The 15,219-nt window shown below is 43.5% G+C and overlaps 1 protein-coding gene across 2 annotated transcripts in view; it reads left to right on the plus strand.

Annotated features, from left to right (window-relative positions):
• Positions 1-15,219, plus strand: part of dnai3 (dynein axonemal intermediate chain 3) — a 105,147-nt gene that overhangs the window by 13,802 nt on the left and 76,126 nt on the right. For both annotated transcript variants that reach the window (XM_059648269.1, XM_059648270.1), the window contains exons 4-8: positions 6-110; positions 5,289-5,435; positions 7,610-7,809; positions 11,037-11,153; positions 14,120-14,310. In XM_059648269.1, coding sequence (XP_059504252.1) covers positions 6-110; positions 5,289-5,435; positions 7,610-7,809; positions 11,037-11,153; positions 14,120-14,310 — 760 coding nt within the window. The remainder of the gene's footprint in view (positions 1-5; positions 111-5,288; positions 5,436-7,609; positions 7,810-11,036; positions 11,154-14,119; positions 14,311-15,219) is intronic.

The following is a 15,219-nucleotide window of genomic DNA, read 5'->3' on the forward strand; positions in this document are numbered from 1 at the left end:
CACAGGATTATTCAACAGAAGAGTTCTTAATTGCTTTGGACAAAGAATTCAAGTATGGCCAAAATTTCTACATTGTTGTGAATGAAATAATGAAAGAGTCAATTTTGCAGGTAGGAGATCCTTCTTAACACAGAGACGGGAGGGGACCATTCAGTATTAGTCTGGGTCAGTGCTAATCTGGGTCCAATGCCAGCCTTGTGTCCTTTCTTTTTAGGCAGGTCTTGTGAAACCTATCAATATCAGTTCGGACAAAATTAATTAAGCTGATTTTTTACAGAAGAGTTCCATATTTCTGCAATGATTTTGCAAAGATGTTGTACTTAATTTCTCATCTGAATGGTCTGGTTTGGAATTTAAGGTTATGTCCCATTGTCCCAGACTCCCCCAGTCCTGGGAAAATTTCCTCTCCATCTTTCTTTCATTCACTCATTGGAGGTGGGCTATGCCCAGTTCTTGCCCATCCTTAGTTGCCCTTGAGAAAGCGGTGATGAGCTCCCTTCTTGAACCACTGCAGTCCACTGGGAGGGAATGGGTTAACTGTGGAGTGAGATTTGGCCATTGGTTGCAATGACTGGTATAAAGAAGAACTGGGGGTGGCAATGGTGATTTGGCTCAAAACGCAGTTGGTGTTTGTTGCAGATAAAAGGAAGAGGTGAATTAAACTATTTATGGTCCTTCATTTCTGCTCATAACAGAGGTGACATTTTAATTTGTTACTATTGCTATTCTACTTTGTCTTTATTCATCTTCCCTTTAACATAAACCAAACTTTAACAATAGTTTCCAAACCCTGTTTGTGAATCTCAATTTAAACCTGACCAACAGCAAAATCTCATAGGGCTGAAACAAGATAATGTTGAGTAATGTATTCAGAATCCAGAGGTGGGGCCTGGGGTGTGGGGTCCAGAGGTGAGGTTGTCAATGTGAAACACACCTACATACAAAATTATAAATAATTCTCCAGATGTATTTGGACAACTGTTTGGAAAGAAATAATGTGCAAGGATATGGGGAGAAATAATATTCATTTGGTAATAATATTCATTTGAAGAGCTAGTGTGGACATGATGGGTTGAATGGTCTCCATCCACGCTGTAACACTTCTGCAATTTTATGATATGGTATCCTGCATTAGGGCCCTGTACTAAAACCTCCTTATTTCTTTATTTCATTTTCTTTGTGGTAAATGGCATTTCATTAAACCTCCTAAACCCTTGCTGTACCTATATAACTATCCTTGACTTATACATCAGGACTCCCACGCTCCTCTGCCGTACAGATTTCTACAATCTCTCCCTGTTTAAATTGATATTTATTCAAGATTGTTCTTAGATTAAATGTTTCTTCACTTGTCCCTGCTCTAGATCTAAACCCAGACTGTGTTTCACCAATCACCAGTCTCCATCTCAGGCAACCAGCTTGTAACCTCTCAGTCTCCATCTCAGGCAACCAGCTTGTAACTACGTGGAACAGTCCATCTTCCGCACCTACACAGGCCCCAAACCCCACCTCTTCCTCCGGTACATTGATGACTGTATCGGCGCCGCCTCTTGCTCCCCAGAGGAGCTCGAACAGTTCATCCACTTCACCAACACCTTCCACCCCAACCTTCAGTTCACCTGGGCCATCTCCAGCACATCCCTCACCTTCCTGGACCTCTCAGTCTCCATCTCAGGCAACCAGCTTGTAACTGATGTCCATTTCAAGCCCACCGACTCCCACAGCTACCTAGAATACACCTCCTCCCACCCACCCTCCTGCAAAAATTCCATCCCCTATTCCCAATTCCTCCGCCTCCGCCGCATCTGCTCCCACGATAAGACATTCCACTCCCGCACATCCCAGATGTCCAAGTTCTTTAAGGACCGCAACTTCCCCCCCACGGTGATTGAGAACGCCCTTGACCGCGTCTCCCGCATTTCCCGCGACACATCCCTCACACCCCGCCACAACCGCCCCAAGAGGATCCCCCTCGTTCTCACACACCACCCTACCAACCTCCGGATACAACGCATTATCCTCCGACACTTCCGCCATTTACAATCCGACCCCACCACCCAAGACATTTTTCCATCCCCACCCCTGTCTGCTTTCCGGAGAGACCACTCTCTCCGTGACTCCCTTGTTCGCTCCACACTGCCCTCCAACCCCACCACACCCGGCACCTTCCCCTGCAACCGCAGGAAATGCTACACTTGTCCCCACACCTCCTCCCTCACCCCCATCCCAGGCCCCAAGATGACATTCCACATTAAGCAGAGGTTCACCTGCACATCTGCCAATGTGGTATACTGCATCCACTGTACCCGGTGCGGCTTTCTCTACATTGGGGAAACCAAGCGGAGGCTTGGGGACCGCTTTGCAGAACACCTCCGCTCAGTTCGCAACAAACAACTGCACCTCCCAGTCGCAAACCATTTCCACTCCCCCTCCCATTCTCTTGATGACATGTCCATCATGGGCCTCCTGCACTGCCACAATGATGCCACCCGAAGGTTGCAGGAACAGCAACTCATATTCCGCCTGGAAACCCTGCAGCCATATGGTATCAATGTGGACTTCACCAGTTTCAAAATCTCCCCTTCCCCCACTGCATCCCTAAACCAGCCCAGTTCATCCCCTCCCCCCACTGCACCACACAACCAGCCCAGCTCTTCCCCCCCACCCACTGCATCCCAAAACCAGTCCAACCTGTCTCTGCCTCCCTAACCGGTTCTTCCTCTCACCCATCCCTTCCTCCCACCCCAAGCCGCACCCCCAGCTACCTACTAACCTCATCCCACCTCCTTGACCTGTCCGTCTTCCCTGGACTGACCTATCCCCTCCCTACCTCCCCACCTACACCCTCTCCACCTATCTTCTTTACTCTCCATCTTCGGTCCGCCTCCCCCTCTCTCCCTATTTATTCCAGTTCCCTCCCCCCATCCCCCTCTCTGATGAAGGGTCTAGGCCCGAAACGTCAGCTTTTGTGCTCCTGAGATGCTGCTTGGCCTGCTGTGTTCATCCAGCCTCACATTTTATTATCTTGGAATCTCCAGCATCTGCAGTTCCCATTATCTCTGTGTTTCACCAATATCTGCTTCAAATGGGCAGCACGGGGGCTCAGTGGTTCGCACTGCTGCCTCACAGCGCCAGGGACCTGGGTTTGATTCCAGCCTCAGGTGACTGTCTGTGTGGAGCTTGCATGTTTTCCCCGTGTCTGCGTGGGTTTCCTCCGGGTGCTCTAGTTCCCTCCCACAGTCCAAAAATGTGCAAGCTAGGTGGATTGGCCATGCTAAATTGCCCCATAATATCCGGGGATGTGCAGGTTAGCTGGATTAGTCGTGGTAAATGTTGGGTTATGAGGAGTATTGGTCTGGTTGGGATGGTCTTTGGGGGGGGGGGGGGCGGTTTGCAGACTTGGATCAAAGAAGCTCCATCAGCGCTGTAGGGATTCTGTGATTCTAAACGTCTGCTTACCTCTTTTTATTATGATATCCAAGAACACTTTAATGAGCTAACTCATTGCATTGATAGCTCTAAAGTGATTGCATTCCATTGATTTAAGGTTATTTTTAGGTAAATGAATGAGTAATGGATGTCTCAAGACACTTGGAATGTATCCTTTGATATATAAGCTAGCATCCAAGTTCAGTGAGTAATCGAGAAGGCAAACGGAATGCTGGCCTTAATTTCAAAGGGAATGGAGTATAAAAATGTGGTGGGGTTGACTAAAACTGTATAAGGCACCAGCTCAGACCACAGCTGGAACTCTGTGAACAGTTTTGGTCCTGTATCTAAGGAAAGATACACTGATACTGGAGGCAGTCCTGAGAAGTTTCACTGGGCTGATTCCAGTTACACTGTTAGGAAGAGAGGTTGAGCTTTTGGGCCTGTAATCATTGGAGTATAAAAATATTAGATCTAGGGGCAGGAGTATGCCATTCAGCCCCTCAAACCTGTTCTCCTATTTAATATGATCATGGCCGATGTCATGTCAGTTTCAACTCCAATTTACCAGTTACTAATTAAAAATCTATTTCGTCAAATTTACTCAAGTCCCAGCATCCATCTCTCTCTGGAATAGTGAATTCCACAGATTCATGGCCCTTTGAGGGATAAATAAGCGGCAACCTTATTGAAACATATAAGGTTCTTAGGGGACTCGACAGAGGTGATGGAGAAAGATTGTTTCCCCTTTTGGGACAGTCTAGGATCAGAGGACATCATTTCAGAAAAAGGACTCGCACAGTTGACTCAGGGGTGAGGAGGAATTTCTTCTCTCAGAGGGTTTTGAATCTGTCTGGAAATCTTTACTGCAGAAAGCTGTTGAGGCTGGGTCATTCGGTATATTTAAGACTGAGAGAAACATTTTTAATCAGAGAGGGAATCAAGGGTTAAGGGGAAAATGGAGTTCGGGATTATTAGATGTTAAACTTGAAAGGATTCAGAAAACATTTACAAGGATATTGCCAGGGTTGGAGGGTTTGAGCTATAGGAAAAGGCTGATATAAGCTTGGGCTATTTTATTTGGGGCTTTGGAGGCTGAAGGGTGACTTTATAGAGGTTCATAAAGTCATGAGAGGCATGGATAGGGTGAATAATCAAGGACATTTTTTCCCAGGGTAACGGAGTCTAAAATTAGAGGGCATAGGTTTAAGGTGAGAGGGGAAAGGTTTAAAAGGGACCTCAGGGGCAACTTTGTCCCACAGGGCCTGGTGCGTGTATGGAATGTGCTTCCAGAGGAAAGGGTGGAGGCTGGTACAATTACAACATTTAAAAGGCATCTGGATGGGAACAAGAATAAGAAGGGTTTAGAGTGCTTTGGACCAAATGCTGACAAACGGGACTAAATGAGTTTAGGATAGCTGGTCAGCATGGACAGGTTGGACCAAAGGGTCTGTTTCTGTGATGCACATCTGTAACTGTATCAGTCACCATCTCATTGAATGGTAGAGCAGACTTGGTGGGCTGAATGGCCTACTTCACCTCCTAAGTTTTATGGTCCTGTTTGATTACAAATTTGTGTCATCTTTTCTAATTCCATTTTGCCAAGGACACTTTCGATATTCTGGTGTTACTTTCTCTTCATTTGAATACCCACGTCTCAGTTTTGACATTTTAAATTTGACCATCTATCCTCAACAGGCTCTTGGGAGAGAGTTCCAAATTACCCAGTGATCCTGGGGTTTAGTCATAACTGCTGCTGTTGCTTAACCCCTTGTGGTGGTCTCCTAAAAGGTGAAAGGTTACAAAAAGGTCACTGAATCACTTGTTTTTTCTCTAAGATTACTTTTTCTTCCTTGCAGTCATTAGAACAGAAAGTGGAGATAAAGCCAAAGGAAGAGGAAGAGGAAGAGGAACTATTTATCAAAGAATTGCAATTTAAAGCCTGGATCGATTTGGGCAGCAGTGTTGAAATTGAGCAAGAAAAGGTTGAAGAATCATCAACTAAGGTTAGATATATCCTTCTTTTAGTGGGCATCTTAAATGGGCCGCATGATGGTTGGTGTAAATTTCAAAGTAACTAGACAGTAGCTTTCCTCAACGTGTCCAATTTCCTTCCTCACTCCATGAATTTCTACAAGATTGCACTGGGAAATGGGATTCTTTTGTGTAAAATTAAGTTATCACCCATGGCTTACCAGAGTACACTCTTACCTCTGAGTCAGAAAACTGGGATTGATATAGGGAACCAGGGACTATTGGGTGTGTAAAGCCTATTAACTGACCCTTGTCTACTTGCTTGATTGCTTAAACTTATGGGTGAAGGGAATTAAGAAACTGAAAACCTTCCAGAAAAGATCTAGAATCTGACCTGTTAATATTATGTGTATTAAACCTTCTGTAAATTCTGAGATGTTTAAAAACATCTGAGAGGTAACTACTAGGATTCAGTCCTGGGGCCAACGCTGCATTGCTGTGAGGTTCATTTTGCCACAAGCCTGACTGGGAAGTATTTCACCATTCCTTCACTGTCATTGAGTCAAAATCTTGAGATTTCCTTCCTGATAGCCTACGAGTGTCTCTCCACCATGTGGACTATAAGACCATAAGAAATAGAAACGGGACCAGGCCATTCAACCCCTCAAGCCTACTCTGTCAGTCAATAGGATCTTGGCTGATGCAACATTTCTCAAGTCCACTTACCTGCTTTTTTCTTATAACCCTTAATTCCCTGACTGATCGAGAATGTATCTATCTCAGCCTTAAGACTGTAGTCATTCAGGAAAGCAGCTCATCACCACCTTCTCAAGGACGGGTGGCATGGTAGCTCAGTGGTTAGCACTGCTGCCTCACAACATGCAGGGTCCTGAGTTTGATTCCACCCTCTGGCAACTGTCTGTGTGTGATGTGTGCACATCCTCCCCATGTATGTGTGGGTTTCCTCCGGGTGCTCTGGTTTCCTCCCACGGTCCAATGATGTACAGGCAAGATGGATTGGCCATGAGACCATAAGATCATAAGACCATAAGACATAGGAGTGGAAGTGAGGCCATTCAGCCCATCAAGTCCACTCCACCATTTAAATCATGGCTGATGGGCATTCAACACCACTTCCCTGCACTCTCCCCGTAGCCCTTGATTCCTTCTGAGATCAAGAATTTGTCGATCTCTGCCTTGAAGGCATCCAACGTCCCGGCCTCCACTGCACTCTGTGGCAATGAATTCCACAAGCCCATCACTCTCTGGCTGAAGAATTGTCGTCTCATTTCAGTTTTAAATTTACCCCCTCTAATTTTAAGGCTGTGCCCACGGGTCCTAGTCTCCTGGCCTAATGGAAACAACTTCCTAGCGTCCACCCCTTCTAAACCATACATTATCTTGTAAGTTTCTATTAGATCTCCCCTCAACCTTCTAAGCTCTAATGAGTACAATCCTTAGCCGCTCATCATACGTTAAACCTACCATTCCAGGGATCATCCGTGTGAATCTCCGCTGGACACACTCCAGGGCTAGTATGTCCTTCCTGAGGTGTGGGGCCCAAAATTGGACACAGTGTTCTAAATGGAGCCAAACTAGAGCCTTATAAAGCCTCAGAAGCACATCGCTGCTTTTATATTGCAACCCTCTTGAGGTAAACAACAACATTACATTCACTTTCTTAATCACGGACTCTACCTGCAAGTTAACTTTTAGAGAATCCTGGACCAACACTCCCAGATCCCTTTGTACTTCTGATTTGCTAATTTTCTCACCATTTAGAAAATAGTCCATGCCTGTATTCTTTTTTCCAAAGTGCAAAACCTCACATTTACTCACATTGAATTTCATCAGCCATTTCCTGGACCACTCTCCTAAACTGTCTAAATCTTTCTGCAGCTTCCCCACCTCTTCAGTACTACCTGCCTGTCCACCTATCTTCGTATCATCGGCAAAGATGAGGCAGGGTTACAGGAATAAAGTAGGCAGGTGGTTCTGGATGGGATGGTTTTCAGAGGATTGGTGGGGGCCCAAAGGTCCAAGTGGCCTACTTCCAAACTGTAGGGATTGTATGACAATTAGGGATGCCATGCTCTTGTCCCTGGAATGAATGTAAAAATAACTAATTGTCATCTTCAATATTAATGTACTCCTAGACAGAAAATGATATGGCACATGCTTATGATTACCAGTATGTTGAATGCAGGTGAAATTTATGATTTCACGTGTCCGAAGAGAATTTGGGGCTCCTGTTTCCTTTGATGATCGCAATGATGCTGAAATAAAGGATAGCTATGTGGAGTGCACATCCTACCAAGACAAGAATTTCAGCATCAAGAAGCTGGAGAGGGATATCGGGATACAGGCTGTAAGCATTTTAGAGGAAAACAGCACACAAACAGAATGGTGAGTTAACTACACCGACTAACTGACTAAGTGAGCTTCTAACCAGAGCTTAGTAACCAATGGTGTGAAGGGTAGTTAGAATGAGGTTAGCCAATGCAAGCGGTTTATTTGTGCTTTATTACTGAAGCTCCTGTCAGTAGAAACAGTGACCCAGAAGTGTTAGATGCTTGTTTTTGACAGGCACACACACGATAGGCTGAATGGCCATTGTTTTGTGCTGGGAACCTCAATGCTCTATGGCAGGCGACACTGAGTATGGTAGTGTAATGGTAATGTCAGTGAACTGGAAATCTAGAGGTAAAGAGTTCAAATGCTTGTATTCACAGCTGGGCAATTCTGTTAACTCAATAAATTTGCAATGAAAGAAAAGCCAGTATCTGTAGACCATGAGATAACTGGGTTATTGTAACAACCCATCTGGTTCATTCATCCCCTTTACACTATTGTGGAATGCTATGTGACTCCAGATCCACAATGTGTTTATCTCAATGTGGTCAATTCTTAACCACATTGTCTATATCTTGCTTGTTGCAAGCTCAGATTGGTCCAGAAAGCCTCTCTGTACCTCGGCATCTAGTCATAGAATATCTACAGTGTGGAAGCAGGCCATTCAGCCCATCCAGTCCACACTAACCTCCAAAAATCATCCCACCTAGACTATTTCCATACCTTGTAATGCTGCAGTTTCCATAGCTAATCTACCTAGCCTGCTCAACCCTGGACACAATGAGTAAGTTTAACATAGCCAATCCGCCTAGCCTGCACATCTGTGGGAGGAAACCAGAGCACCCAGAGGAAACTCACGCAGACACAGGGAGACCTAGGGTGGTTAGGGATGGGCAATTATTGATGATTAATCATCAAAGGCCACATGGAATAAATAAACTAAATTCCAACAATTAAAGGTAATTGGTTCAAGAATCAGAGTGTGACATGTGGAGAATTTAATGAATTCTTACACCTTAGAACAAACTGTCTGAGAGGATGATGGAAACAGATGTGTGACATTAGACACAGTATAGAGGAGAATGGTTCCTGGAAAACAGACTTCAAGTGCGTGAAATAACTGGAAAGAAAGGGTTGTTTTGGCTAGAGAATGTTAATGGAGATTTAACAGGAATCAGTGTTTAATCAAAATCAGAAGGAATTTGGAACTAGTGAATGAAGAGAATCAATTTTGAAGGTCATTTGCAGAGGAACTGAAGGGAAGGAGAGATCAGGAGAATCAATCTTTACATAGTGATCCGGAACGTGTTATATGAAAGTGTGGTGGAAGCAGATACAATGATAATTTTTCAAAAAGGAAATTAGAGAAATGCTTGAAAAGGAAACATTTTTTAGAACCTTGAGAAAACAATGGAGGAGTGACAGTAATTGGACATCTCTTTCAAAGACAGATACAGTGGGACACATTACCTCAAGTATTATTAACAAAAAATACATTTTGTCAAAACTTTTTGACTTACACTCATCTGGACAATTGGCAAGAATACCACATCAAAGGTAAAACTAACATTTATACTGCATGGGAAGAGAATGCTGGTTAATTAGCAAGTGGACGCTGATTCGTAGAGGTTGAAATAACTCCACAGAGGCTGGTATCCCATCACCAACTCACTGTTTATTTAACTCATAGGTCCCTTGACACTGATGTAGCCCCCTCAGAGTCAACTCTAAATGTTAAGATGTCAGACACTCCTGTTTATATTTGTTGGCCAGGTCTCCCTGATTATACCAGGTTAATGGGCCCAGTCAGGGACCTTATTCTATGAGGCCCACCTGGCTGACCTCATTACAATCACTACCCAGGTGCTACCATGGCTAATACACCTAATAATGATGATTGACAGTTAACTGCTTAGCATCGTTGACATTTTAAATCAACCAGAATGACTCTAACTGGTTGGGCCAACCAGAGAAATGAATCAGCAAATGGCTGGGATCTATTTTGTTGAGTTCAAATGAGTGCAGAGCAAGCACATATTCTTTCTTTGCAAGGACCTCCCAAATTTTGAACTTAATATTGTCCTCGCTATCTGTACACCTTCTGTGCAGTTGGATGTTTCATTCCTAACTCTGTTCTATTACCTTATGCATTTTGTATGGCTCTGTCTGTACTACATGCAAAACAAATCTTTTCACTGTACCTAGGTACGTGTGACAATAATAAATCAAATTAAATCAAGGAATCGGGCCCTGAATATTAATAGACAATAGACAATAGGTACAGGAGTAGGCCATTCAGCCCTTCGAGCCAGCACCACCATTCATTATGATCATGGATGATCACCCACAATCAGTATCCTGTTCCTGCCTTATCCCCATAACCCTTGATTCCTCTATCTTTGAGAGCTCAGTCTATCTGTTTCTTGAAACTATCCAGAGACTTGGCCTCCACTGCCTTCTGGGGCAGAGCATTCCGTATATCCACCACCCTCTGGGTGAGGGAGTTTTTCCTCAACTCTGTTCTAAATGGCCTACCCCTTATTTTTAAACTGTATCCTCTGGTTCTGGAATTAATATTATATAACTTCCAGTACTTGTAAGTGTGCCACCCAACATTCCCAATCGGCAATCCCAATTAGTTGTCAGCATAATTCATCACACACTTGGGTTTAGCCGGCAAACGTTGTCCAATTGCAGAATCACAACCAATTTTGGACTGTGTGCCGTGAGCTTTGTAAATACAGGATGGTTGGGTATTATGAGTATATTGCTTGTCATGAGCAGCTGTTTGATTTGATCCAAACACAGCTGATATACCCGACATCACACCAGCACTGAAATTCATTTCCCACATAACCTATTCGTCACAGTAGCGTTCTGTCAGTGGTGTACATCACCCTTGTGGCCACTGCTTAATTGCAGCTTGAAACAGCTAACTTTACCTGTTCCTCAAGTGGCCAGATATATTACCCTTTCAGGTTAACCTGAAGAACACTGGGCGTTTTTCATGATAAATAATGATTTTTCACAGTGTACATCAGAAACAATCTGATCAGGGTGGCCACTTTCCAAGAGGGTGGCTTTCATACATCATACTTCAGCAACTAGACTGCAGAGTGATTGAATAGCTTGGGCCACATTTATGAGGCTGGCTTTGAAATGGCAACATTCTGCACTGCCTGATTCTAAAATCCAACCAGAATAATCACGTGAAGTTCAGCGAATTATCCTGCTCAGAGTTCTATCATGTTTACGCTGTGTTTTAACTGTTACTATTTCAGGACATATCCACAAAACGCTTGCACCCAGTATATGCCCAGTGAGTTCACACAGGAGGAAAAAGATGAGATGTTAAAATCTGAAGCTCTTACCACATTTATCAACTCTGTTGCTTTGAGGTACAGTTGTATATTAAGTTGCCAAATCCATTTGGATGCGATACCAGACTCAAAACACATGACCAACTAACTGCAGGATCGCATGCAGTTGCATGCATATACATTCAGGTAAAGTCACCATAGTTTTGCCACAGCATGGGGCTGCTCTGTCATTAGAGAGAGGGAGAGATGACTGCTGGTGGTTTAACCTGAGGATCATCATGCCTCAGATGAGTGGAAAGGTTGAGAAGGAAAGTCCTTCACAGAATATTGATGAAGTAACCATTTGTGTTTGACCCACAACCACTTCTACCTAAAAGGACAAGGGCAGCAGGTACATGGGAACACCATCCCCCTGCAAGTTCCCCTCCCAACCACTCACAATCCTGACTTGGAAGTACATCACTGTTCTTTCACTGTTGCTGGGTCAAAATCCGCCTTCCCTAATTCTCTCCCTAAGGGCATTGTGGGTCTACTTACAGCACATGGACTGCACTGGTTCAAGAAGGCAGCTCACCATTACTTTCTCAAGGTCAACTAGGGATGGGCAAGAAATGCTGGACCAGCCAGCAACACCCAAGGGCCATGAGTGAATTCTTTAAAAGATTAATGTTCATGAAAAACCGAGAGTACACAAAATTCCCAAAAGATGTTTAATCCCGGGGTATTGCTCATGGCACCCCCAAAGAGGTTAATATTTATTCGGAAACACTCTGGAAGTTGAGAAACCACATTTATAACGTACATTACGCACTGGTCTTAGAAAAGATGCATCAGCAAGGTTACATGACAAAGTCTAACTCGAAGGGTTCATATTGAGATTAAATAAATTAGTCATGCAATCCCGTAGGCTCTTCCAATTTCTATTGACATCTTGGCTCCTCACTGACAGTATTTGAAAACACTTCAGTTGAGTAAGTGAGCTAATGATACCCAGCTCAACATCAAATATGACTTTCACTGCCTTTAAACTGTCAACTGTTTATCCAACATCCAGTACTATGCTGGCAGTAATTTCCTTTCTCTAATTATTGGGAATAACAAAGCCAATGTCTTCAATAATATAAAACAAAGAACTGTGATGTTGGAGATCTGAAACAAAAATAGAAGTTGCTGGAGAAACTCATTAGGTCTGGCAGCAGCGGTGGAGAGAAAGTGTAGTTAATCTTCTGCATCCAGTCACTTTTCTTCTGAACTGAGATGATGAGGGATCTGATGAAGTCATCTGAAATGGTTACTGTGCTTTCTCCCCATTGTTGCTGCCAACTCTGTTGAGTTCGTCTAGCAATTTCTATTTTGGTTTCAGATCTCAAGCATCTGCAGTTCTTTTGTTTTTGTTTTAGTGACAGCTTCTATAGGCTACAGACTATCACACCTCCTCAGTTATCTCCTCAGAAGGGAAAAATATTATAGGAGTGAGGTGGGGAAGAGAGGATCATGGCCAGGTTAAAGTGCACAGAATAAGATCTATTTCAAAATAATAGATTGCGGGTTCTGTTGGTAATGATTCTGATTAACAAATAAAAAAGGTTAAAGTGAAGACTGCATGGAGACGAATTTACAAGAATTCTTATTTGACTTAAACTGGCCTTGAGTATTTCCAATCCGTTTGACATCTCCCACTATCCTGGCAGGTAGGAGGTTAGATTTAGAAGTCACTATGTTTAATTGCAAACTGACTGTGTGAGGCAGGGTCCAGGGACAGCTGCTATTTGTTTTCATACCTTTGCATTAACAAATTACACTGCTCTACAAGTTACCACAGGGTTATCAGAACAGGAGAAGGGTTTTTAGTCCCTCAGAAATGCCCTGTCATTCAACATGATCTTGGCTGATCTGCAACCAAATTCCATACTCCCACTTTACCCTGTGTCTGTCAATACCTTTGGCAAGAAAAAGCTATCCCACTTAGTTTTAAAATTGACAATTGCTCCAGTGACATTTTTAGCAGAGAGTATCTGTCATCCTACTGCTCATTGTGTGAAGAAGTTTCACATAAAGAACCCACTTTAATATTAGTCAACTCCTCAAATTCCAGGAACTGCCCATCCCCACCTCCCACCATAGCTGGAAACAGATTCTCACAATCTACCCAGTCTGTTCCCCTCAATGATTTGAAAATTCTCTTGTCATTGGCAGCACTCAGTTGGTTCACTCCTTGGCGTCCTAGAGATTTACAACACAGAAAAAGGCCTTTCAGTCCATCTGTGCTGGTCAAAAATAACCACCAAACCATTCTCATTCCATTTTCCAGCACTTGGCCCACTTTCTTGAAAGCTTTGCACATGTAAAAACTACTGCAATATGATGAGGATTTCTGCCTCTCCTACCCTTACAGGCAGTGTGTTCTATATTCCCACCAGCCTCTGGGTGAAAAAGTCTTTCCCCTCAGCCCCTTGAAAGGAGATCTCCCTGATTTCTTTAAACCTCTGCCCACCCCACCACCGCCACCCCACCCCCACAACCCCCCAAAGCAATGTAAGCCAAATCTGTCTGGCCTGCACCTATAACTTGAAACTATACTATCCTGATTGCATTCTAGAGTAATAAAGCCATACAGCAGGCCCTTCAGTCCAACCAGTGCAAACTGACTACGTTCCCAAAATAAATGAACTAGTCCCACCAGCCTGTGTGTGGCCCATATCCTCCAAAATTTCCTATTCATTTAATTATCCACATAAAAACCACTCTGAGTAAAGACATTGCCCCTCATATCCTTTTTAAATCTTTCTCCTCTGACTTTAAATGTATGGCCCCCAGTTTTGAAGCCATCCCACCCCAGCCAACGGTAAATACACTTGTCCTTCAAATTAACTATGTTCTTCATGATTGTATAAACCTCAATAAGGTCAGTAGCCAATAAGGTTGACGAATCTGTGCAATAATCTTTCTAAACCTCACTTAACTTGCCTGAGGTATATTGCCAAGGAATTGATGCAGCCCCTGCGAAGGTTACAAGCACCATTTACATTATGCTTTCATTCTAGGTTTGAGTCAGCCTTACAGCAAAATGAGATCATGGATGTCTTTTACGATGATTGGAGAGGGCTTTCGGATGAAGATAGCACATTTGGAGGGAAATCAGACTGCCATCTAAAGGAGTACCAGTCCTTCACAGACCTCCAGAGGAGCCAGGGGAGGAGGATAAGCCACATTGAATGGCACCCAGCTATTCTGGGTAAGGGGGATTTCACCAAGAGTGAAGGTCAGCTCTCACAAGCAGCAGCCATGTTTGTACAATCTAGGAGCAGGCCATTCCGCCTCTTGAGCCTACTCCACCATTCAATAACATCATGGCTGATTTGACTGTAGCCTTTCACCCTCTTCCTTACTCAGAATCAATCTATCTTGAAAATATGTAAGGACCCTGTTTCCACATCCTTTTGAGGAAGGGACTCACAGCCCACTAACATCAAAATGCAATCAGTTTTAAAAGGATGACCACCTAATTTTAAACAGTGACTGCTAGTTCTAGGGTCTCCCATAGCCATCCTCTCTCCCTACACCCTGTCCAGACCCCTCAGAATCCTTTAGGTTTCAATCAAGTCAACTCTTACTCTTCTCACCTCCAGCAGGTACAGGCCTCGCCTGTCCAAACTTTCCTTGTAAGACAACCCACCCTTTCTAGGGATGACTAGTTCCTGATTTTTGAACCAAAGATGCTGCCAGACCTGCTGAACTTTTCCAGCAATGTCTGTTTTTGTTCTTGATTTATGAACACTTGAATTATAACCGCTCATACTTATAAGTAACATCCCATATTATTATTAATCTTAAAGATCCAACATGCAAAGGTTTGGTCATAATACACATGGCTCTTGTATGTTGTCCTGTATTGTATTCCGAGTTGGCATTGAAATCAACTCTTTAAAAATGCATTCACAAGAATGGAATCACTTATGAATGAATTGAAGAATGGAATCTTTTTGTAACTGGCAGCTGCCTGTATTAGTGTCATAAACCTTCTCTGAACTGCTTCCAAAGCACTTATATCCTTCCTTAAATAGGCTGACTAATCCTGTTTACACTACTCCAGATGTGGTCTCACCAATGTTTTGTGTACTTGAAGTTCAGTGGGAGGCACACG

Source organism: Stegostoma tigrinum, chromosome 8 (genome assembly GCF_030684315.1).
Source record: "Stegostoma tigrinum isolate sSteTig4 chromosome 8, sSteTig4.hap1, whole genome shotgun sequence".
Taxonomy (NCBI): domain Eukaryota; kingdom Metazoa; phylum Chordata; class Chondrichthyes; order Orectolobiformes; family Stegostomatidae; genus Stegostoma; species Stegostoma tigrinum.